The 25,733-nt window shown below is 38.8% G+C and overlaps 1 protein-coding gene across 1 annotated transcript in view; it reads left to right on the forward strand.

Annotated features, from left to right (window-relative positions):
* The window catches only part of TPH2 (tryptophan hydroxylase 2), a 49,882-nt gene extending 24,766 nt beyond the window's left edge, over nt 1–25,116 (forward strand). Inside the window, exons 9-11 of the mRNA XM_036400997.2 lie at nt 16,213–16,308; nt 24,394–24,527; nt 24,620–25,116. Coding sequence (XP_036256890.1) covers nt 16,213–16,308; nt 24,394–24,527; nt 24,620–24,794 — 405 coding nt within the window. The 3' untranslated portion in view covers nt 24,795–25,116. The remainder of the gene's footprint in view (nt 1–16,212; nt 16,309–24,393; nt 24,528–24,619) is intronic.
* The last annotated feature ends 617 nt before the right edge of the window (nt 25,117–25,733 follow it).

Below are 25,733 nucleotides of genomic sequence, written 5' to 3' on the forward strand. Positions count from 1 at the left end.
AGAAATCACTCCTGACTCCTGCTAATTTGTTTCGACACAGCTCAGGTTGCTCCTTCAAGATGCAGTATGTATAGGATGTCCCTTGTGCAGGTGAAATTCCGTGGGTGGCAGTTCAGAAAAGGGGTTAGCAGAGTGTCTTTTTCATGCGGTTCATCACCAAGTCTTTCCGCCTAAGAATTTGGTCATTAGGGCCTAATTAGGTGCACTAAGTTTTTTCCCAGTCATTTCTCACTGGAAGTTACATTTAAACATTCAGTTCTTTAGAACTGTAAAACTTCCACTTTTTCATCTTTCTTGATAATATTTGATCTTGTATTTTAACAGCATGGGACAGTAGAAATCAAGACATTTCTTTAGTTCTGCCTGTCCTTTACATGGAGAACCACAAAAATTGCTTTTAAATTTGAAGGAATTTTATGTGATGAGATCTTGTAAATGTATTTCAGGCTTGTTAAGAATCTAAAAATTTTACCTTGCGTGGATGGTGACTGAGACAACAGTTCATTTTTAAAGCTAAATTTAATTTATCAGTGTATGTATCACAAAAAAAATTGTTTTAAAATTATATACTGGCTTAAAAACAGCATACAGAACCACCTCTCTGGGTTGTGGTAATTCTTGTGACTTTACCTGCCTGTCTTCCCTCAGAATTTTCTGATCTTGTTGACATCATTCAAGTCCTTTTCCCACACTGAAGATCTGACACATAATTCAGAACAATTCTCCATTATGTTTGCTGATGAGATAACCAGAATGGAAGAAACGGGAGCATTTCAGATAAAGGCTGAATAGCATTTGGTAACTTAGGGAAGACTCAGCATTCGTGGTCTCACTAGATAGAATAGCCTCTTGTCTTCACAAATAAGAGATTAGATTTCCCATAGGGGCTATTTAGTACTGCTAGGCTGAAAGTACATTTTGTGAACTGGCTCGCTGTCTTCCACCATGGATGAGCAAATGGAGCTGAGAGGAAAATTTGAGATTTCGAACATTTCCACTGTACATCTAAAAAATCAAGACCACCTGTGTGTTTCTCATTTGTAGTTGTGAAATGATGCATAGGGAACTAACCTTCATTGTAATTCTGTGACCAGTATCCCTATTCTGACATATAAAAATAGTGATGCATTGGCCAACTGAAACCTGGTGTAGTAACTCAGAAGCTATGGCAGTCACTGAGCATATTGAAATTTAACATTCAAATCTTTGCTTAATCTTTTTTCTGTATCCCAGTTGCATGCCCTGTATGTGTGACAGATGCCAAGAGTGGGCACAGTGAGTACCTTAAATCCAGTGATGGCACAATGGAGTTTCTTGCAAAAGTGTTACTTCCAGCCATACCTGTACTTAGTGAATAAAGGAGCAGAAGAGTGGCTGTGATTGAATACAACTTAAAACTGCTTGAGTAAATTTTGATGTGCTTACAGGAGACATATAAAGTTACTCTGATTTGGGCTGCATGTCACTTAAGGGAGATGAATCAATTCCCAGGGTAAAAGCTAGGACAATAAAGCTGAAGTCAGGTATGATAGATTACATGTAGACAGACATTGTCCTATTATGCTATGATCTGTACTGTTCATCAGTAGGTGGCCTGGACAATGTTCTGTCTGACTTCAACCAGGCAAAACCACCTGTATGAAGATGCATTTGGAAATCACCCAAGTGTGAAACCTGAAACTTTAACAAGGAGCAGAAGCAGATGAAATTTTGTGGCTTTCTCGACCATTATAAAGTCACACAGGTGTGTTTGAATCAGGAGTAAAGGATAACTTATTAATGAATTACTTTGTTTGGTGAGGTGCTGCTGGTCTCACTGACTGCTGCTCTAAAACCGTCCCATAATTTGTGGGCTCGCTCTGAAAAATGTTCTAAAGGGATTAATACAAAGTAATGGTCTCCACTTTTAAGGGTTTGTTTCAGCAATGCTTTTCAATAAAGTAGCTGAAGCACTGAATTGAAGTCCTTCCTACATTATGCATAATCAAAAAGGTGAGCAGAGAAGATAGTACATATGTCACAAAAGAGGACTAAGGGAAAAAAAAACAACTGTAGATCCCAGGGATCAATATTTAATATTTTAGAGTACTGCAGTGGTCTTCTGGAGTGCATTTTTACAGTCACTCTGTCAGACATTTGTGGCCCAAGAAGAAAAATATCAGCAGAGATACTTAACTAGCTTTAAACTAGCACTCCAGATTGAAGACTTCCATTACTGGAATTGGGAGCTAATGCTCAAAATTTTCTTCAGGATCTGTGGCAGTCTGCTAAGGCCTTTTTTCTGGGTATGGAGAGTCTGTTTCCAGGTTTGTGTCTGTAGGAATTGCTGTGCTGGTAAGGGCCATGGCTGGTGACTTGTGCCCATCATAAATAGCTGCTTAGGGGAGATAAAAGAACAGGATGAGCACATCTGACTATTTTCCTATGTTTTCCAAGATTCTCACCAATCAGGAACTTGAAGAGCTCTTGTTCTCACAAATGTGGCTTCTATGTATCTAATTATCTTCAAAGGATTTCTGTCCAGAGACAGCTGTTTATGTTTGAGGACACACACATTTTCAGTACCATTTGCAGTAACTTTGTCAATGAGCTCTATGGCTCTACTGGTGAACTGTCTGGTGAGCTGTCTCATTTTGTTGCTTTTAACCTGATTCCTACTAGGTTTTTTGTATATGAAGAGAGAATGATCAAATCATCCCTGGAGCTTTTCTATATGCCATCATGACTACAGAACACATTTTCTTGCTTAGGTCTCTCTTTTCCTGGGTAAGAAATCAACTGTTTGTTTAGTCACTCCTCATGCTATTCAGGATGTTATTCCTCCCCTGAATCCTTTCCAGCTGGAACTGGAAAAGGAAAAGGATACATCAGTCACTAGAGTTTTTTGATTAGGAGTAGCACTGTGGAGTCAAGTCACTTTTGGATGTGCTTGCTGTAGAAGTGGGGACCTTTTGTATGATAGGAAGGCTGGACCTGGTGTTGCAGAGCTGACACAAGTTGTTGCTTAGGGATGAAAGAAATAGGCTGGATGCAGAAGGAAAGTAGGATTCAGTGGGTCCATCTTGCATCACTGTACAAGGATAGGAGTCCCTCCAGTACGTGATCAGAAAGGGGTAGGTCAACATAGGATGTGTTACTCTTGGAAAGAAACATCTCGTGCTTTATACTGAGTCCCTCAAAGCTGAGAAGATGAAAGAGGGCTCACTTGTTGTTACAAGGATGCTCAGTTGGTCAAGTCAGGAACGTTTTTCTTGAAAGGATCTCATGTTGCCCTGACAGACAAAGTTTTGTGCTCACAAATAACTAGAAACAGTGTTGTTCTGTAAAGTACTAATAAATATGTATCCTTGGGCCCAGCCCTGTAATGAGGAAGCTAGATGCAAGAGAGAGCTGATTTGACTTAATTTGGAGCAGGGAAGAAATTAGAAACTTTACTGTAGAAATAATATAGTTCATTTTAGACAGGATGTGATTTATGAAGATCAAGCCCTAAGCAGTTAGAAACGCTAAAGATAAAGGCTCTATTAAAATAACAAATTGCAGCCAGAGACTGGGTTTGCTTTTATTTCTTGTAGCATTTTGTTTCCAAAAGTGGTTAGATCATAATCTGTGAGGTTACTGATCTGCAAATGCAAATTTTCATGCACACAAGTAATACATTTTGACATAGAGGTTAACAAGAGAATGGTGCAAATTTCACACAGTACTGGCTTGCTAATTACGTTTGTTTATTTTCAGAAGCAACTTCATTTTCATTAAGAAATTGCAGATTCTGCAATAGTAATCTTTGCCAGTAGTTCAATAGCTCACACTCTGAACATTTGCTCTGCTACAGTAGTAATGAAAGTGAGCCTGAAAAATAGCTTAGAAAAAATGCTGGAATTTAGGAGTGCATGCATGTGGCAAGCATCTTCCAATTCAGTGTTGGATCCAGTTGAGAAAGGCTGAGGAATGGTTGAAAGGAGTCTATGAATTTTGATAAGATTTTTTGCATATTTGTTTTCTCTTTTGACCTAGAGTTGATAATGTATTAGCAAAAAGATATAAAATGTCTTTTATAGAACATATGTAACCGGAAAAAAGGAAGTATCCAGCATAAGCTTCCAGTGAGCAACAATAAGACAAACATTTGGGGTAACAACTACTAACAAATCAATCATAAGCTACAGGAATAACGGTTTAAATATCAGGGGGGAAAGGAGCAATAAAGGAAATGTTTGGAATATATTGCTGCTGCTGTTCCTGACTGTCCCTGTGCTTTCACCATTATGCAGAAGGAAAGCGAGAATTCTGGGCTCTGTGTAGGCATTGTTCACACTGTAACACGTTATTTCAGTCATTTGTACAAGACATGGACATCCTCTAGCAGCAGCACACCGGTATATGGGGAAGTAAAGGAGCTCAGCGTGTGGCAGCTCCTTTCAGCCATGTCTAGGTCTTGCTTAGGACTGAGGGAATGTCTGTGCTGTGGGTGCAGCATTGGCATGTGGCTTTACCCATGCTTTCCATTGAGCCAGAGCTGCTGAGGAGTGCTGGGCAAAAATAGCTTTGGTGATTGCAGGGAGGGTTCTCTTGGGAGCAGTCTCCCTGAATGCAGCTGTCTGGTTACCTGGCTGGGACCCACAGTGGTGTTGGGATGGGCCAGCTCCAGGTTCCCTTAGCTCAGGGATCTGTGCATCCCGTGCATTGTGCTGTGCAACCATGGCTGCTGCCCTGCATACCCAACCCTCATTTCAAGGGTCAGTGGCCCCATCAGGAGAAGGGAGCCGGGAGATTCTGCACTCAGGTAGAAACCAAAACAGTTACGTGTAATCATAGAGCAAAAGTATCACAGAATGTGGTGGGTTGGGAGGGACCACAATGGATCGTCTGGTCCAACCTTCCTGCTCAAGAGGGGTCATCCTGGATCACATTGCACAAAGTTGTGTTCCAGATGGTTTTTGAATGTGTCCCATGGAGGAGACTCCATGACCTCTCTAGGCCATGTGGTTCTGTGCACGGTTACTCCCACAGTAAAGTTCTTCCTCATATTCAGGTGGAAATTCCTGTGCATCAGTTTCTGCCCATTGCCTCTTCTCCTTTGCTGGGCACCACTGAGAAGAGCCTGGAAACCTCCTCTTGACACCCTGCCTTCAGATACTGACAGACATTGATGAGGTCCCATCTCAGCCATTTCCTTTCAAGGCTGAACAGGCCCAGCTCCCTCAGTCTCTCCTCATAACAGAGATGCTCTTGAGCCCCTGAGTTATCTTCATAGCCTTTGCTGAACTTGCTCCAGGAACTCCATCTCTCTCTTATGCTGGGAACCCAAAACTGGACCCAGCACTCCAGATGCTGCCTCACTGATGTCCTCAAACAATTTTTTTTATTTTCTGGGATATTTCAGTAAGTAATTTTGCTTCCAAAAGGACATTCATACATGTAGCTATTATACATAACCCAAATAGTACCATATGGAAGGAGTCTTAAACTACATACCTGTACAGAGCTGAACAGATGCCAACTTAATGTTCACAACCACAGGACTGGACATACCTCATGTGTTCAATCTAATTATATCACCCAGCGTGTTTGAGTGCTTTCTTTGTGTGCACAGATTAAAGCATGGAAGTAAGACAAAATACTTCTGGCATCCGTAACTATGCCAAGGGCTTTATTCCTTAATGCTGCAACTTCCGAAGCGGCTCTTATGCCTGTCGTCACCTTTCTATCAAATGGCATCAAAGTGCTGGATGGAATATGGTCCCATAAATTTTTAATTGAGATACTTTTGGGTGATCTACCAAAATAATTTTGCAAGTATATCTTAATTTTATATTTATAAGTCCAATGTTGCTGCTACAGAGGGCCGAGGGGCAAGTTTGCCATTGCTTTCAATAAGCTAGGTCTGTGAGCTAAATGCTAACCTCATTTCCACATGCACTATCTCTTAGAAGATGTAGAGTTGTACACATGCAAATGAAAGTAGAATTTGCTGCTGTAAAATTAATTTTTATCATTTACTTTCCTAAACATCTTATTTAGAAATCAGGGTTTCTGTGAGGATTGAATTGATTCTGCAGGACACATGATTTTGCAGTTGTGTCTCTTCCTTTGTCCAAACTTGTGTGGTACAGCACGCAACAAATTCTGTTAGCTATTTTTTAGAGCTAGCAGGCCTTCTGAGCTTATTGCATAAAGGTTTTTGCTTTATTTGTGGATGATTTTTGAAAGTTAAAGCAAGTATTCTAAACCTGAATGCATTGTTGAAGCCAAAGACAAGGTTACAGAGAAGGGCCTTGTGACTGTCAATTTTGGTTGTTTTGGTTTGATTCCAGCTGTGGCTGAAATCGTTGCAGTGCAAGGTAAACAGAATTCAACATGGTGGTGCCCTTTCAGGCACCTTTCAACAACCCCTGCACTGTCTTATTCTCTTAATTTGCTTTTGCATCAGACATAGCATTAGTTTAGACTGAAGAACCTTATTGTCAGCTGTAAGTTTTATATATTTTTTTACCTTATAGACATTCACAAAGATGGCATCTACTAATAGGACTAGATAAAGCAGTTTGAGCTCAGTGCTTTTTCAAGACATGCTCAAAAGAGTAGGTACTCACAGATTATGATTTTTTTCCCTGTAAAGTGTACTACTCTTCTTTTTTCCCTAGAGATTTTTGCTCCCTACCTTGAATCAGTGGGCTGTAATTGTAATAATTATATAGTTTGACTACATAAAAGTAGCTAAAATTATGGTTTAACAAGACATTTTACATCTCTCAAATGTAAACACCTTTATAGGATTAATTTTTCATCTTTGAATAAGCGTATTAGCTTATATACAGATATATACTATATATCTGCAATTAATTTAGGACCAATAAAAGCACAGAATTCTTGCATATCCATGGGAATCTGATCACGAGTGACAATTTTGGAGTGATCTTCACATTTGGTAAGTCACTTCCAGACCAAAAATTACTGTAAATTACTTTGACTTTGGTACAGTGAATAGCCACAACCTCTCTCTCTGCTCACAGATATTTGCTCAATATATTTTTTCCAACTTGCTGAATATATATGTTCATGTGATTTGCTTTGTGTTTACACACTGATGGCAAGTAAGTCAGTGGTGACTCAGTTGACTACTCTGTGGTTATGATAGATTCATTTTATATGCCCTCACTGCTGAAAATCAGAGTTCTGCAAGAAGGTGCTCAACTATACTTGAAAAAGATTTTGTTTGGGGCTGTGAAAAACATCTTCAATTTGGATATATTTTTAGTAGCAAAATTAATAGATATTTAAAATTTCCTGAGCTACTTTTCTTCTTTGATCTGTCTGTCAGCTTGACATGAATAGAACTTACACTTTTGTGCTTATGCCTACTATCTTTTTTGCTTCTTTTTTGCAAAGCAGGTTGAGTTAATGCATTAAGAATCACAAAAGCTTTTGGGAGTCCCTTGGCATTTATGTGATTAAAAGAACATTGAGTTTAAATGCAGTGTTGCTGTTAGAAACTGTGATGTTTGAAAACAAGTCAGCTATTAAATCACTTTTCAGTAAATATATACAATAACTTAATTTTCTTTTTAAAATGTTTAGAAAATTAATGTGGCTGGTGGTAATTTTGGAATGAAATCCTACCTCTTTTTTGCTCTTCAGAAATAAATTTGAAATTAATGATTGTGAAGAAATAGTGCATTTTCCCCTTGAAATTAGAATTTTAAAACTTCACTGGCCTGTTGTCCCTGTCTCTTCTCTCAATACGTTTTTGCCCCCTCAGTTACAGAACTTGAAAAAGGTCTGACATCCTTGCAGCCCCAGGAGGCTGCTCCCCTTTCTGAAGATATAGCCTCCCCTCATTAGTAGGTACATTAGGAGTTTTGCAGCTGATCCTGTACACAAGAAGCTCATACCCCTCCTTGGCTAAAATGACATGGGAGTCTCAGCGGCTCTCCTGCATCACTCCCTGCAGTACAGCTGTCACAGGCAGTAATTGGCCTGGCAATTAGCGAGGACACAGCCTGCTTCAGGGAATGGCATCAGGAGAAGCACCACACGAGCCTGGTGCCCTCCCCAGGGGAACACCTGTTAGGGAGGATGCCGGGCGTCTGTCTCTGGGCTGGCCCAGGGTGGTTTCTAAAGAGGCCTCACAGCTCAGAGTAATGAATTCTGACAGTGGACTGGCACAGGGCAATGGTTCAGTAAACTCTCTGCTTATAAAAAAAGTGAGGGTAGCCTGTGTTGTGATTAGTTGCTTCACCTTTGCGACTTGATAATCTCTGGATTTACTTAGCCAGTCTGTCTAAAGCTTCTCCCAGGATAAGCACAAGAGAATCCTCTGCCAGTTTTCCCCTTTTGCGGTTTCCTTGGAGCATTGCAGCATTTTCAAAAGGATGAACTCTCCCTCCCCATCCTGAAGAGTATTTAATGGAGTGCTGCAAGTTTATGCTTTCTCTTCTGAGTCACCTGCTTAGCATGCTTGCTGTAGAGTGGAAAATGGCCTTTTTAGAGAAGGACAAAAAATGTTGGACTGGGGCTGAGGTCTACAAGTAACTGTGGTAAATATGTCCTGAGAACTGAGCTAGGCTTCTGTAGAGATTCGGGCTCTGGATGCTGGTTTTTTTGTATTCTCTGGATATTCTTCTAAGCAAGGCAGTTCACAATTTGGGGTAACAGTCCTAGGGTCATTGACCCATAAAATGAGTATGCTGTCAGGCAAAGGACAGACAAATGATCTCTTTGTATGTTTATTTGTTTCAAATTTTCTCTCACTTTTGTGATGCCTCTTGTCATTGTTCAAGTCCCTGGCTCTTTGCTGGAGGAATCATACTCTCCAAGCTGTAGCATAAGCCACAAGGCTGAGGAGAACACTGTGGAGTGCTAGCCCTGGCCTCTGCATCCTAACAAATCAGGACCATTCTTGCTTTGTTTGTGTTAGTGCCAAGTCCTCATCTGTAAGAGCAGCAGGAAAAAGAGGGGTAAAATAGGAATGGAAAAGCGGTAAAGACAGTCCCTTCTTGCAGCCTGTGAACTTTGAAGGATCTTAATGAACCAATGTGTCATATGAGGCAGCACAGCACACAGAAGAGCGTGAACAGCTGTGATATGCTCAGCTTTTTATTTTTTATTTTTTAAATTCACTTTCAGAGGACCCCATCTCATGTAGTCCCAGCTAACATGTCAAAACCCCTCACTGTCCCTGTTATGTTACCTGTGTGAAATCTCTGGATGACTGAAATTTGAACCAACAGCTTGAAAAAGAAATGAGCGAATACTCTCTTCAGCTAAAATAGGGAGCACTGAATGTGAATTCATGTTATATGTTGTAAAATAAAGTGGAAAGGAAATGGCTCATTATTGCACATCATTTTTTCTTAATAACTCCACATGAAATTAATAAACCTTAAACCTCCATGTTTTAGAAGTTATTCTAGATAAGAGTCAAATGACAGGGAAGGAGAAATAGGAAGGGCAAAGCATTAGGGCTTCAATGACTTATGTTTAACAATTATCTAAGCAGCAGTTTCTAGTTTCAGTGATCTCATCTTCTTAGCTGCATATTAAGCTTCAGCACTGTTAGTTAATTATGTTGAAAAAACTAGGAGTTCTTTTTCTGGCAGTGTTGAGCAAGTGTGCTTTTTGTGGCATTGATTTTTTTGCACCATCTCTGTGACCACTAGCTTTGGTGGAAGGGAATTGCTACCTTGCCAGGAAACACCAGATTTCTGCATAAGTTCCTGATTCTTCACCCTCAAAGAACTCCAGGGTTTTTGACTGAGTTAAAATGAGTGGGCTGGACAGACATCATCTTTGCACAGAGCAAACCTAAGTTCAGATTATTCTGAAGTAATTCAAACATGGAGTGGGATATTATGTGACTTCAGCTATGTGGGAAGTAACTTTTGCAACAGCAGAAAAATCCCAGAAGTGCTTCATCCTCCTCTCTCTCTCTGCTTGCTCTTTAGAGCAGCAAGAGGGCCTCCTTCATGTGAGAATGAACAACAGAAACATTCTCTCAAGAGACACAAAATTGTTAGTAGGAATGTTCTCCAGGTCTTATTCTGGAAGTCATATTGCACCTGCAAGGTTGGCAGCTGCCAACCATACACACGGTCTTGTCTTGGCTGGGCTCCCCAGTGTTGGAGGTAAAGTGTTACCTCTTTACTTGTGCTGCTTCAGGTCGGTACATTTTCTGCTCCCTAAACAATGCATGATGGTAATTTTATTTTGCTTACCATTACAAATTTTTCTGCAGAAACTCCTGAAAAAACAAGCATAATTTCAAAATATTCACGAGGGGTTAAGCCTCCCAGAGCTCACTATAGGCCATGCTTTTTCTGAGTATGTCAAGCCTTGCATTAGAGGAATTTGCATATAGTGGTACTGTGTGCTGTGACTGTCAGAAATGCGAAGGCTGGTGTGTGTCTGTCCCAGAGTGCTCTAATGAGCAGCACCACATCTACTCAAACTATTGTTTAGAAAGAGATTGTTCCAAGCATTCACCTTTAGTGAAAGGTCTGAATGTGAAGAAGCAAGGTGAGGGGGAAAAGGAGGCTATTGTTAAATATATTCATTTTGCAATCCCTGAAGGAAACCTCATTTCACTGAGCCTAAATGCTTTTCAAAGTGGCAGACTAAAAAAAAATTCTTCAAGAAGGTAAATCTGAAGAATTAAACTTTGTTTTTTTATTTAGAAATGCTGTTGGTTGTGAATAGGGTCACTGCCTTTGTTGGAGGTAAGTGAATCACCTATAATGAGACTTGGCTATCGAATTTTACTCCTCTGCTTTTGATCTATTCACAAGCTCATCATGAGATTTATTTGTTGTTCAAAAATCTCCCTGCATTTCTGCTCAATAATGTTCCCGCATGAATAGCTGTCAAATAGCTGCTATTGCTTGAGGTCTGGGCTCCAACACTGGGCTGTATTGGCTAGTTGCCTGGGTTACCTTTGTTACATCTATCTGTTTCTTGTAGTAGAGCATTCCTGATACTAGTCAACACACTGAATTTTGAATAATTCAGTCAAATGGGAAATGTCAGCTGTGTTTTGGTTTTTTTTTTTGGTGACTATTGATATTTTTGAGATTGAAAAATAAACAACTATTCAAAAATTTATTTGCACCAGCTCTGAATGAAGAAAGAAAGCACAAATGAGAGTCACATATATTTCTGAGTTGAGAGTTGCTTGCAATTTGAACACCTTTCACAGGGGGAATGAAAACACTTTTATTTCATTAATTCTTAGGATTAATTTCTAACAATGGGATTTTTAAAAGTCTTTCAGTGGTATATAATTATTTATTTATGAGATAATTACAACTATATGAGAGATTTAATCTCTAGGTGAATATTTTTAGAGCAAAATTACCAAAGGACTCCTAAAGAAAAAGGAATTAATCTCTGCATATTGTGAACATATCACATGCATTTGAATTGAGTGATACAGTCAAATATCCTTTGAAATCTGAAATCCTGTAGAAACAAGGTAAATATATTTTCTTAAGGGTATTTATTTGGTGCTGGTCTTTCAAGTACTTACATATATTAATAGTTGTATTGTCTTCAGGGCAACTAATTTTATATACCTATAAAGTGATTATTTGTGCTATTACACATCAGTCTGGAGCTGTAGGCCCATGACATTGGCAGTTCATGTAGTGGTGAGTCTTCTGCCCGTGTATCAGGATTGCAGTCGTGCAATTACATGAATCTGTCATTCTTCCCCACTTGTGGCACAAGGGAGCACAAGTGAATTAGCTCTTGACATGCTTGGTGTTCTCAGGACTCATCCTGACAACATTTTCATAAGGTACTTTCAGAAAACAGATAAAATCTCATTATATACTTTGTGCTGAAAATTGCCAAGTGACGTAAGTATCAGTCTCCAGCTATACCATAAGAAAATGAAGCAAAGTGCAATGGCTTGAAAGGCCTTTTTACGAAAAAGTCAGATTTTCTACTGACTCTGTGACACTAGGACTCAACACTATGCACAAGTTTTTTGCACAGATCCCAGGAGGGAGATTCTCAAATGCAAAATGATGTGGTGTGAGAAGGGATTTTCAAAGGCTTAGAAACCAGACAGGTGAGGAGAATTGAGCCTATCAGACCTTTTTTCCTGCCTTTGAAAATATCTAAGCACCCTCGAATAACGATTTTTTTCTGTTAGCTGTCATAGCTGTCACTGATTTTTTCTTTTTCTTATGGTAGTCCAGTTTATAATGCAGGGCAGTATCTGAATAGAAAGAAGAGACACTATGTTTACCCTGAAGACCAGGTCTGGAGTTTGCCAGGGCTTGATGTTCTCTATATCTTTCATATCAATAGCAGGACAACTGATCTGACTCCTTAAATCATATATACACTTGGCCAGATGAGCTACCCCAGTATCTTGTCTGTGACCCAGGCAATTGCAGATGTCTGCAGGACAGCATATGTCGAAATCCATACGGTGGTATTTTTCTGATGTACTGCTTTACTTGCCAATGACTTTTGATTCAAGGGCTCTGAAAGAAGAAATCTGCTATATTAGCATTTTATAGCCTTTAATTGGGTTTTCTTCCATGCATCTGTTGAATAATTTTGACCCCATTAGATAATGTTTCATGAGCATGACTGTAAAGTATCTTTCATATATTTTTGAATAAATAAGAGAAATAGAATTAAATGATACTGAAGACAGTCTTGTGCTCCTGGCACAGTCTTGATTGATGTCACTTGGCATAAAAATTATTTCTAATCCCTCATTTGGCATTTTGATTCTTCATCTCATTTTGCTGATTTGACTAACAGAGCAGTGTTTTGCTATAAGGCTCTTTGAGAACTTCAGAATTTATACAACATGGAAAGCCACCTTTCCTACTTCAAGAGCCTATCTATAATTGTAGCAAACACACACTTCACCCCAAGGGTGAGGTGGACCTGAAAGTAAAGTTCAGATATGCTATGGTTTGTAGAGGAACCAAATATCTGGGGCCACAGTCTAGGGAGTATGCCTGAGAGAAGTCCAAGATTTCAAATCAGACCAGGAGAGCCTGGATCACCCTGTTTGTGCCTGCACCAGCCTACATGTAACAGCAGTGTAATAATCAAATTTGTCTTCAGGTGAGGCTTCCAAAGATGTATTCATCTCAACAGCCACTGCTTTGTTCAGTCATTCCCACTCCAGTGGGTTTATCCTGCGTGTAATATAGAATATCACAACTGTAGTTTGCCATACAAAGGACACATTTACTGGGGTATCTATGTGTCTGGTCAATAAAAAGTGTTGCTTTACAGTTAATATTTAAACTCCTTATCAGTTTGCCTCGATGTTTGTAGGCTTGAGAACACAACTTACCCAAGCCTGCAAACTCTAGCGCACTGAGCCACCTTTGCAGGTGTGAGTAGACCTGTGGGGGAATTGTGTATTGCTGAGTACCGATCTGAAGATGGCAGCATTGGGTGAGCTTTGCACTTTCTTGGCTAAGCAGGGCACTCTTAAATACAAAATTGTAGTTGTTGCATGTGGCAAATTTATAAATCAGCTTTTAATTTGAAAGGCTTTTCTTAATGCTGCAGTTTGATATCACAAGTTTGTAGTAGGCAGACACATTGCCATTTATGTGTTTTATTTTAGTTAGTTATACTGAGAGTACAAGTCTTATAAATAGTAAAGATTGGCTCTCACCAGCAAGCCCTAGCTCATAAATATGACTCCCTTGTATTACAGTAACAATTATAATATTTTTTGAACCAATGCAAAAGAAGCTCCCTCTTTAAGTACTGTCTATCCATCAAGGAGGAAGTGGAATCATGTCCTACCTATCTCGTGGATACTGCTCGCCCTGGACAGCAGGGATTGCTCTCTCCAGTGCCTGTGTTGGCTCCTCTGCCTTCTGTGCTTTCCAGCCCCCAGAGTGCACATCCTCAGAGGAGTGGAGAACTTTTCTCCTCCTTCCCTCTGCTGGCCCTATAGATTGCTAAATGGGCATTTGACTTTGGGAGCAGCATGACATTTTTTTGGTCTTCTTCAGCCTAAGAAAGGTCAACAGTAGGGGTGCCTCACATGTGGGGACTAAGCGCAGCTCTTACAGATCTAAAACATACAAACACCAGACTCCTTTTTAGCTGCTGTTGGTTTTAAAAGTGAAAATGAGCATGATCACTGTGTTTTATCAGGAGTCTAATCCTGCTGTATGTCTGTCAGAATGTTAATGTTAGCAGCATAAGAACTACTACCTGATAGATTCCTTTATGGAACCCTGAGGAAGAGGGGGACAAATTCAAAGATGTTAGTAGGATTTAAGTGTAAAGCTGAGTAGTTAGTTTCTAGCTGTGTCAGCATGTATACAAGCAGGACTGTGGCCTACTGATAGCTGTTCTGGCAAAATATTTAGGCAAGGAAACGAAATTTGTACTCTTTGTGATAGGTCTCTCAGCTTCACTCACTACTTCTGTAATGCCTTTGTCATTTTGTGTTATTGGCTGTTTGTCCCTGAGACAATATTTTTGTAAACCAGTTGTCTTGCCTACCTCCTAAGGGGTGATATCAGCTGATGTACTGAAAAATTTTATGCCAGCTTGATTTACCTGAGTCAATACCAAAGCCAGAGGTGGAACTTTGATTTTTTTGGGTTTGTTTCTTTGTTTTGTTTTATTTGATGATGTTGTGCTTTCACCTTCCTTTATGGATATCTCTGCATTTGACTACTGTGATGGAATCAGACTTCAGATGTTTGAAGTCTCTGCCACTGGTTCCTTCTTCTCAGCTGACTGAGCAGGTTTGGATCAGACATGGGGCTCATCAGTTTTTATTCTTTTTTTTATTATACCCTTCCTCATAGTGCTATGCTGTATGAATCACTAGCTGTACAGAAACTTCTATGAGGCTAAGCAATTAATGATTTTTGAATTTCTAAAGATTGGTTGAACTTAAAAGAGCTGTTAATTTGGGGTCTTCTATATTTAACATGAAACCCAGTTTGGATTAAGGAGGAAGTGAATGGAAAAAAAACAACATTGTATTAGGATGTATTCTGAAGTTACTTAAAAAAATTAAAATTTAGTACAAAATATTGGGTAATTTCTTATCCTAAATTTATATCCCCTGCAAAGACATATAAATCTTCTAGGTTCAGTGGAGTTATGCCTCTTTGTGCAAAACCTGAAATTGTCAGATTATGTAATAAACACAAACATATATAGGGATATGTGTATATATATGTGCAATATTTTTGTATAACTTTGATCTCAACTTCCTAAAACCTTCATATGTTTACAATATGAAATAGTTACCATCTTAATCTCAAATGTTTGATCTAATATCAAAAAGCATGTGATGTGTTGTAAAAAAACAAAGTAAAATCCAGTACCATAAGAGCAGAAGTGACTGTGATCTTTAGCATTTAGTGGACAGTAGGCTGTCAGTACTTCTTATGGTCTTCCTTATGGTTAGGTGGGTACAGCAAAATTAGATACAAGACTGTAATGTTGATTTAACAGATCTCTTTTTGCAGCTTGTCATCAGTTTTACAGGTCAGATACATTACCAGATGGAATGTAAACCTAAAAAACAATTGTTATAGTTCAAGTGAATTCATTGATCAAGTGAATTCATTTGACTGAATATAATTTTCTTTCTGGAATTTAAGAAGCCAAATGCCATATTTATTCTTTATTTATGACAGAATAAAATCTAGTGAAGACTAAGGCCTCAACTCAGGAAGGCTCTTAAGCACATACATATAAGTAAATTAATTTTAACTCAAGACAACTCAAGTATGTTTCAGACTTTAAAGTGATATCAGCTTGAGCTTAAAACTTAGTGCTCTGAACTACATCTTAGAGATCTTCAGATGCTCCTAGACAGTCAGACCAACTGCCTTGCAGGATTCTGTTTTAAGGCATCTCATTTATTTCTGAAGGTTTCAAAAACCTCTGTAGGTTACTATCAGCACCTTTGATGACTAAAAATGATCTTGCTTGTCTGTTCCTAACTGGCCATTCCTGTGAACAGCTTGTGTACCCAGACAAAGAACAAAATCCCAAATTTTTTTGCAAAGATTCCTTACTGCTGAACATGACATTTAAATTACTTAGCAGCAACAATACACGTTATCTGAGATAATATTCAAAGTAGGTGGTTCTAAAGAAGTGGGATGGGCAAGTGAATATGGTATGATTGTTATTGCTGAAGTGCCTGTTTGCAACTATACTATTTGTACTGAATATCTGTATATTTTACAGTGCTATTTCTTTACGATTGAATTTGGCCTTTGCAAGCAAGAAGGACAACTGCGTGCTTATGGGGCAGGACTTCTGTCTTCTATTGGAGAGTTAAAGGTATGTACCCTTAAAGCATAGTAAAATTTTTATCTTAACAAAAAAAATAGGTGGATATAAATATATTGACTTTCAAATAACAGTTAAAATTCTCAAGATAAAAAGCTTGTATTTAAAATACAGTATTGACCTAAAAGCTTTGTTTGAAATATCAGCTGGCACTTGAAGCATGAAATGGACTTGTAAGGCCCAAAGTACCAAAGCAACTATAAACTAAAAAAGTGATTTCTGTTTGAATTTTCATTTCTTGTCAAAGGGGGCTCAAGGGTTCTAGCAGGTAAGAGTGCCTTGGGCTCTAAAAGCTTTGTTTGGATGAGGAGCACGTATTTTTAATACTCACAAAAAAGTGCTAGAAATCAGACATGATTCTGTTCTAAGTAATCCAGTGTACCTGAGTGGATTCATTATTGATATGAAAAGAACAACATTCATTAAAGTCCTGATATGATTAATCATATTTAAAATTAAGGAATGCATATGAACTCACATTGAACTTGCCTGTGTCACAATACATAGAGCCCTATTCTTTTAAGGATGAAAGTGTTTAACCTTGCATGGTGTGAGTAGTTGAAGTGGATAATTTATTGCTTCTTTTAATGCCTAGAAAACATGGGGAATGGGCAAAAGGTATTTTGTCACAGTTGTAGTATTCTGGGACATAATACATCTCTCAGCAAGGGGGAAGGGAAGGGTAAAGAGAGGGGCGAGTACCACCTTCAGAGACCCAAATGAACTCTTGATGGCTTTGCAGGTAAACATTTGGACTTAGAAAGCACATATGGAAGAGTATTGAAAACTATTTTGCAGCATTGTTTATTTGAGTTTCCACATCTTCCCACCCTCCAGGGCTGGCTTTCAGTGAGCTACTTGGCAGTTTAATAGAAGTATCTCAGTCTCTTTCTGCTATTTGTTTTACCTGTAACTGTGAATATTTGGGGTGAAGCTCATTAGTAAAACTGCTGTGCTTCCAGTAGTAAAAAATGTTGAAGAAATTTACCTTCTCTAGTGCTTTTTCTTTGATTGCATTAGAGTTGCTCTCAGTTCTGTGCATACTCCAGCCACAGAAACATTGTGTATCTGCCTGGCAATATTTTATACTCACAGTGCAAAGTTGTTTGAATTAAAAGAGATGAAGATGCCCCACTTGTTTTCCTTTGGCTCAGCAACATTCAGTGCTAAGCCCCAAACTCTGCAGGATTCTCTAAAGAATCAGACCTTTTATTTAAACTAACAGTTAAAGTTGCAAGGTGATGACCCTGAAAATACCTACCATATCATTTCCAAAATCTAAGGGCATAAAAAAGAAGAAATGAATAGTCAAGAACATAATAAATCTTCTACCATCAATGTCATAAACAAATGCATTATTCTTGTCAAGTGTGCATATTTGGTACCACATATTTGTGACCCTAAATCTGGGTTCTTTGCTCAGCAGTAAACTCAGAGTATAAACGCAAAAAATAATCATTTTGAAAAGCAATGTTAAAAGCTAAATAATCTGCACATTAATGGACTATATTGATCTGCTGCAGTGTTATGGCCAGATATATATCATAATAATTTTGCTCTAAGTCAATAATATTATATACTTCTCTGTTACACTACATATATATTTTGTAGATATGATGCCAGAAGGGACTACTAGATCATCTGATTTGACCTCTTGTGTATCATAAGATACTAAATTTCACCAGATCTTGCATATACTGATCTTAAGTTAGAAATTTCAGTTACTGATAAACTAAGCACTTTTGTGCTGTGGGAACAGAACAGCACCATACCAAAAATAGACATAGTCTCCATGAAGGGACTGATAAGGTGAAAAATATTCAAAAGTCTGTGGAAGTATGCTCCAGGGTAGAAAAGAAGGTAAAAGTTAAGGAAAAAAATGTAAAAAACTACTAAGTTTTCTGATAAAATGACCATGGGAGAAGCCATTTCTGGACCACAATCTTGGCATGAATGTCCTTCTTGTCAGCAAAATATTATCAGGGAGGTGCTTAGGAAGGAGAATGTCTGGGCACACATGACTTTGGTGCACAGCCTTGCATCAAGCCATTGTCACTTTCTCCTGTTTTTTGAGAAAACAATCTCCCTCCTAGCTTCTACTAAGAGGGCAATTTTCTTCCTTGACCTGAAGGAAGGTCATGCTAATAGACTGTTGTTGAGATCCTGATTGTAACTGAAATCCTTATTGATGGCAGCAATTGCTCTGAAAATGATGAGAACAATGCTGTTTATTTCAGCGTTGGTGAGCGGGGATGAATAGGAGACTCAGTTTGCATGGCCATGACATGTCCCTGTCATGTGTGCAACACTCGTACTTCTCACAGGTGTCAGACTGAAGACATCCTTTCAGCAATAAGTCTGCCACACTTCAGATGGGAATGGTTGTGGCCCATAGAAGCTCAAATACTTATGTATCCCTGCCACTAGGAAGGCAGATCTTGAAATGTTGAGTTTTGCTAACTTGAGTTTAGAGTCATAGACTACTTCAGGTTGGAAAAGTTCTCTAAGACGATCAAGTCCAATTGTTAACCCAGCACTGCCAAATATGCCACTAGGTTATGCCCTCAAGTGCCTTATCCACACATCATTTAAATACTTCCAGGGATGGTAACTGAACCACTTTCCTGGGCAGCCTACTCCAATGTTTGGCAACCATTTTGGTGAAGAAATGTTTCTTAATGTCCCATCTAAACCTCCCCTGGCACAACTTGAAGACATTTCCACTTCTCCTGTCACTTTTCACTTGGGACAAGAGACCAACCCCCACCTGGCTACAATCTCCTTCTAGGTAACTATAGAGAGTGAAAAGGTCTCCCCTGAGATCCCTTTTCTCTAGGATAAACAAACCCAGTTCTCTCAGCTGCTCCTCTTCATTGTGCTCCAGACCCTTCCCTAGCTCCACTACCCTTCTCTGGACACTCTCCAGAGCCTCAATGTCTTTCTTTGAGTGAGAGGCCCAAAACTGGACAAGGACTTGAGGTATGGCCTCACCAGTGCTGAGAGTCACTGCCCTGGTCCTGCTGGCCACACCATTGCAGATACAGACCGGGATGCCATTGGCCTTCTTGGCCACTCGGGCACACTGCTGGCGCATGTTCAGCTGTTGACTAGCACCTTCATGTCCTTTTCTGATGTGCCGCTTTCCAGCCACTCCTTGCTGCTTGGGCTTGATGGCACCCAAGTGCAGAACCTGGCACTTGGGCTTGTTGAACCTCAACAACTGGCCTCAGTCCATTGATCCATCCTGTCCAGATCCTCTGCAGAGCCTTCCTGCTCCCCATCAGAACAATGCTCCTGCCCAAATTGGTGTTCTCAGCAAATTTACTGAGGGTACCCTTGAGACTGCACAGGCATTTTTTATTAATGTGCTTTGTGAGCAAGAAGAAAAGCCTTTCTCCAACTTCTGTCCCTATCAGCTCTCTTTTCAATGCAGCAGTATGCACAAGAAATAAAATGGTGGTCAATTTTATGTATAATTTGTATAAATTTCTAGAAGTACATGAGTCTATTTGCAGGGCAGAAATGGCAAGCAATATTTGGGCTGTTTGGAGGACTGAATGGCTTGTTCAGTCATCCCTGTTTCTGTATTCCACTGCTCCACTTCACAAATCTGGTCAACAGTTCTAGTAACAAATGACTGTAAAAGCTAGAGAAATGTGTGCACCAGCCTATCACTATAGGATTCCCTTGAAATCTTTTTCCCCACTCAGTATTTAGACCTAAAATTTCAGATAATGAAAAATGCATCTCCTTATGTCCATGCTATGAAAGCATCAAGTAGAAAAAAAATTAAAAGCAACAAAATAACGAGAAAGAGAAGATTAAAAATGAAGCCTGGGGGGAATAGAATAATACAGTAAGTAGTTATAAAATGTTCTGCCTAATATAGTCAGGTTAACTCTAGCTAACACTATTACACAGTATGTATTTGGGGCTTGGAGATAAGGCGGAAATAATGTACATTTCAATTATTAAAACTGTTTCTAAAAAGCAGTTCAAATGTCTTTGGAAACTTTAATCCATTTAATTTGTGTGATGCTCTCTTGAACTCTTTCATTAAAGGAGTCTCCTATCAACTTCAGTTGGCTGTAGATCAAGTCATACATCCCTGTTGTATGCTTCTATACTGAACAGAGAGGTAGACTTAAAATCTCTCTATAAATATTTAAAGTCAAGTACAGTATCCAATTGTATTTTTTAATGATAATGTAAGAAGTGCCAGCATTAGACTTTATAAAAAAATATTAAAATGCAAATTTTGGCTCTGTTTACTGAAGAGGATGAAGAAAACAACTCCTGGATCCCAGGTGTTAATTTTAAGAATCTTTAAATAGAGAGATTTTCCATATTTTTCTAGAATTTCTATAAAATTACACAATTGAACAAAATTTTCTGGTAATACAGGACACTGTCAGATTCACAACACATTTTGTAGATAAGCAGGAAAACATTTAAGAGCAGGTTTTTCAAGACTCTATGTACTCCCCCTGGGAAAACAAGGTGATAAAATCAGCACTGGCACTCACACAGCTTCTCACCTGTGTTCCTATTCTGCCCTCCTGTACTTCTCAGACAGTGCAGTATTTATAACTCATCTCAAGTTTTCCCCTTGCTAGCTGAAGATTTTACTTTTTTGGGTTTTGTTTCATTTATTTTCTTTCTCAAACCTGAAAAGCTCTCAGTTGTATTATTGCAATCCATTTTTATACTCAAAGGAGGAATTACAAGACCAAACTCTTTTTTCATGTGTCAGTGATAGTGGTCACTTAGGCAATGATTCACAGTTGTGCAGTGTAAATGCCTGGTGCCATCTGACATGCCCTAGTATTTCTGACCAGCCGCCACCGCAGAAATGTGTAAAAGGCTTCTTTAGATCCTGTGCTCTATCTTCCATTCTCTGTACAATACATCAGACAGCCTAGGCCTTAGACACCTATTGTTAGGCACCTCAATCACTCATTGAACCTTTCATCTGGCAGGAAGTGGAAGCATTTCTTTATTGTTATGCTTATTTTCAGTACACATGATTGTCTACTTCTTAAGCTGTCTGATACTGCTGCTTTTCCTGAGAATCAGTGATTCATGTCAAAGTTTCACTCCAAATTTTTATTTCTTGAACTGAAGAAGACTCACCAATAGTATTACTAGCATTACCAGTACAGTCTGTATGAATGGGCTGTTAGAGACAGTTATCACAGATCCATAATGTGGTGAGATGCCCTATTTTACCAAAAGCTATTTTCCATGAGTGCTAGCCCTAACATCTCATTGGAGGTGGATAACACAGAGGTTTCTCATGGAGAAATACATATTGGGTACTTACTCATTTGAGTTCACTAAAGAACTGAATGTCCAACAAAACCATAAGTGAATAACATGTATTTAAAAAACACAGGCTGGAAGCTGAAAGCTTTTGGACTCACCAGAATTTTTTTTTTTTTGTTAAGATTATGTACTTCAAAATGTTGAGATTGCCAACGTCCAGCATTTTACAGTGCTGTAAAGTTTCTGATAAATGCTCTGGTCAGCTTTGAGTCGGTGTCTTGACCATTCTATTCACATGAGATAATGGTCTCTCTGAAGGTTTGTCTGTAGGCTCATTTCAATTGCTGATCTCTGGTGTTGCTGGTGTCAGCATATCACCTCAATAGCAGATGTTACAGATGCCAGGCTGTGCAATTTGAAAACGCCATCTAGACTTGCAAAGATGGAAATATTGCTTTGGTAGCCATGACAATTCCTACTTGATCTAAGAGCCAAAAGAATTTGGAGGGGAGACAGGGATCTCAGGTGGGGGTAAATTCACCAGAATTTACACCTTTTATTTCCAAACTGTAATCCTAAGAATAATTGATCTGTTGTCACCTAATTTTGAAGGCATGTCTGAATATTTTAACCCTTGGTTTCCAGGGTGCACATGTGCTGCTGTCCTCATGTTCCACTCTCTGAAGAGTTGCTTTGTGAAACAGCAGCTTTGTTCATGTATAACTAAACTGGGATCCAGAAAGAATCAGTCATTTCATATGGATAATCTGAGGAGAATAACTAGAAAGGCTTGCTAAAGGGATATCTCCTGTGCTGGCATCAGCCTTTCCTTCTCTTTAAAGTTTCTCCTTTTATAAAATTAGGGTTCAGTGAACTAGAAGAGTTGTTCACAATGTTGGAGCCACAGGCTGGATCTCTTCTTGATGCTGATAACTTCAGTCCCAAGGACTAGGCCTGGCCCATCAGAGGCCATTAGTAAGTAGAGAAGTTAACAGCATCCCCCTTTCTGTTGACCCTTTCACAGTACAGGAAAGAATCCATGAGCCAGAAGTAGTCAGTTCCTATGGAATCATGGCCTGTATCATCATTTTCATTCTCTGCAAGGAATCAACCTCACTCAGTCCAGTCAGAGTTTTGAAACTTTGTGCTTTAGACATCTGAGCCACCAAGTCTCACCTGGAAGCACAAAGCACCTTAAGAGGAGATTTTTATCTATAGATACCCTCCCAGGGAATCTATTATCATTCCAAGTGAGAAAAGGCAAATTCATTTTGAGAGAAGGAAGTGAATGCCTTAATTTATAAGCATTCAACCATGCCATGGTTCTGCAAAGAAAAAGCGACAACAGGGATATAGACAGGGGCCTAATAAGATGAGCTTGTTCTTGCAGCCCTTTTAGAAGAGGATGATGGTTGAGAGACCATTGTTTATATTTGTTTCAAACCTGTTTAACTGATGGCTGGCTAGAAACAGCAAACCTTGTGAGAAGGAAAATATACATGTACTAAAGAAAGTTAATTCCCTGACATTTTAAGATTCCATGCATTAATTTTTCATGTATTTATTTTTGGAGAGAGAGGAGGTGGGAGGAAGAGGCTCTTGTTCCAGTTTTCTGTCCTGCTATGTGGAGACTTCAGGTTGAGAGTTAGTGTGATATTTTCAGAGCCTTTCACAGGGATTTAGGAATGAGTATAAGCAAGAGCAAGGATAAAAGTTGTGAATACCTTAAGGTTAATACTTTACTTCACTATAAAGATGGAAAGTTTCCATGCAGATGGAAAGTAAAGAAATCGGAGGCACCTTCGGACCTCAGGGATCTGCTTCCTCCCTGTCATTTCTTTATGCTTTTCATTCATATTTTCACTCTATATGGGTATCAGGGGACTAAAGAAGGTTGAAAGGTGACCTAAATATGCTCTGCTTTCTTACTTTATACTTCTGTAACAGAGGACTGAGAATGAAAATATGTGTGCTCTAGAAGATAAGATAGATGCAAAAGCCAACCCAAGTATTCAAGTTGAAAGGGGAGTGACAAAACATTTTCCTGGAAAATGTCTCAGTACCTGATTTTCAGTTCTGAACCTCTCTTTTCTAATGACTTGTGAAAGTCATATAAAGAGAAAGGCTGATCAGAAATCTCTGCTCTGTGTAGCATTTGCCTTATCTGCCCAATGTCTCTTGTACTTATCTATATCTGTTTAGTAATTTTTTCTTTGCAGTACTATGTGAAGCATTATTGCTCAGGTTGTGTGGCAGAAGAGTAATGTATTTCATTGTCTTGCAATACATTGCCATTATTGAATGGGTTTTTAGATATGTAGTTTCACTTTTGCTGTCAGGAAAATACAATATGGTTTTAACTTGAAAATGTAAAGTACAGATTACATAAATGGTTTAGTCAGACCCAATTTACCCACCAAGATGAAGATGAATTCTGCTAGTTGAATGAGATTTTGGGGACAATATATGTTTGTCATTGTATAGATAATTTTTCAAGAATGGTTATTTGATGATTTTTCTTTTTCCATCTGAACATTTACATCTGTATATGTTTATGGCAGTTGCATTTCAACACCCTCTTTATTATTTTATTATTAAGGTGAAAAACCATCTCCCATAGTAGGAGCCTGTTAAATAACAAATTCTGTTGACTGTTCAAACAGAAAAAACACTATATGTAAAACAAGATGAGCTACCAATTAGTGGGAAACATACAGAACAGCGATATAAAAGCTGTATATATGAGCAGCTGATATAGATACACAGCATAATCAAAATCCAGTTTAACAGATCCTGTGGTGTATTTTGCAGCATGCTCTCTCTGACAAGGCCAATGTGAAAACATTCGATCCAAAGACAACCTGTTTGCAAGAATGCCTTATCACTACTTTCCAGGAAGTTTACTTTGTTTCAGAGAGTTTTGAAGAGGCCAAAGAAAAGATGAGGTAAATTATTTTCCCTGACTCAAAAATCTAATTTTCTCTTCTTTAGTGGCTGGGAAAAAAAAAGGAAGTTAATTTTCTTTTTTTCCTTTCAGGGACTTCGCCAAATCAATCAATCGTCCCTTCTCTGTGTATTTCAATCCATACACGCAAAGCATTGAGATTCTGAAGGATACCAGGAGTATAGAAAATGTTGTCCAGGACCTTCGCAGTGATCTAAACACTGTATGTGATGCTTTAAGCAAAATGAACAGATATTTAGGGATTTGATATGTTTGGCACTGTGATTTGCTGTCAGTTGCTCTTTCTGTAGCCAGTTACATGAGATGGCTAATTTATCAGAGCCATCAGTTTTCCCTTTACAGCTTGGCCTGTGGCTTGCATTATTGTGTAGCTCTGTCTAACTGTAATGTGCAGACAAACCAAGGCAATGCTAATTTGTAAATGAAACATGGAATGTGGCAGAATGTAATCATCAATTCTTCAGCACAATGTCATGTACAAGTATACCATTAAAAAACTTTCCTGGCAACAGTTTGGTTTCCATAAAATGATTCACTTCAATGTTTAAGAAATGGTGTTGCTGATTTCATTAGGCCTGACTTTATTTCTTCATTATCCCTTCCCTTCCATAAGAATCCAGAAAAAAAATTGTTTGCCACATTTTAATTTTCTTTGTAAGAGAACCAGTATTTCTTTCTGTAACAGTAAAGACACTCTTTTGTCCATATATCTGTTACAGAACTTAGTGTCTCTCGTGACAGAACAATACAATTTATATACCAGTAGCTATCAGAGATCAGGAAGGTTATGTATTGGTACTAAGTGGTCTGTGAAGATTATACATAATGAGAACCCACAAGTGACAAATGTTCAATGTGACTGAGCAATTGCAACACACTAAAAAAAGAAACCTCTGACAGTTCATGTAGAAAGGTAGTTGTAGTTCACATGTGTTACCTGTGACAGTCCTGAGAGTGCTTCCTCTGAGATTGCTATCTGGAAATAAGAGATTAAGCACTTGTTTTAATGTCACTGTTACATGTGAATCCAAAGTCCTTCTACATCCTTGTATGTCTTCTGCATTCCCTTGTGTCTTGAACTTAACTCCTCTTGTGTTTCAGGCATAGTTTGCCTTTCCTCATTATTCTACACTCAACCTTGATTTGGCCATGCTTGACTGGGTCTACACTGTGCCAGTATCAGAAC

Source organism: Molothrus ater, chromosome 5, assembly GCF_012460135.2.
Source record: "Molothrus ater isolate BHLD 08-10-18 breed brown headed cowbird chromosome 5, BPBGC_Mater_1.1, whole genome shotgun sequence".
In the NCBI taxonomy this organism is placed as follows: Eukaryota; Metazoa; Chordata; class Aves; order Passeriformes; family Icteridae; genus Molothrus; species Molothrus ater.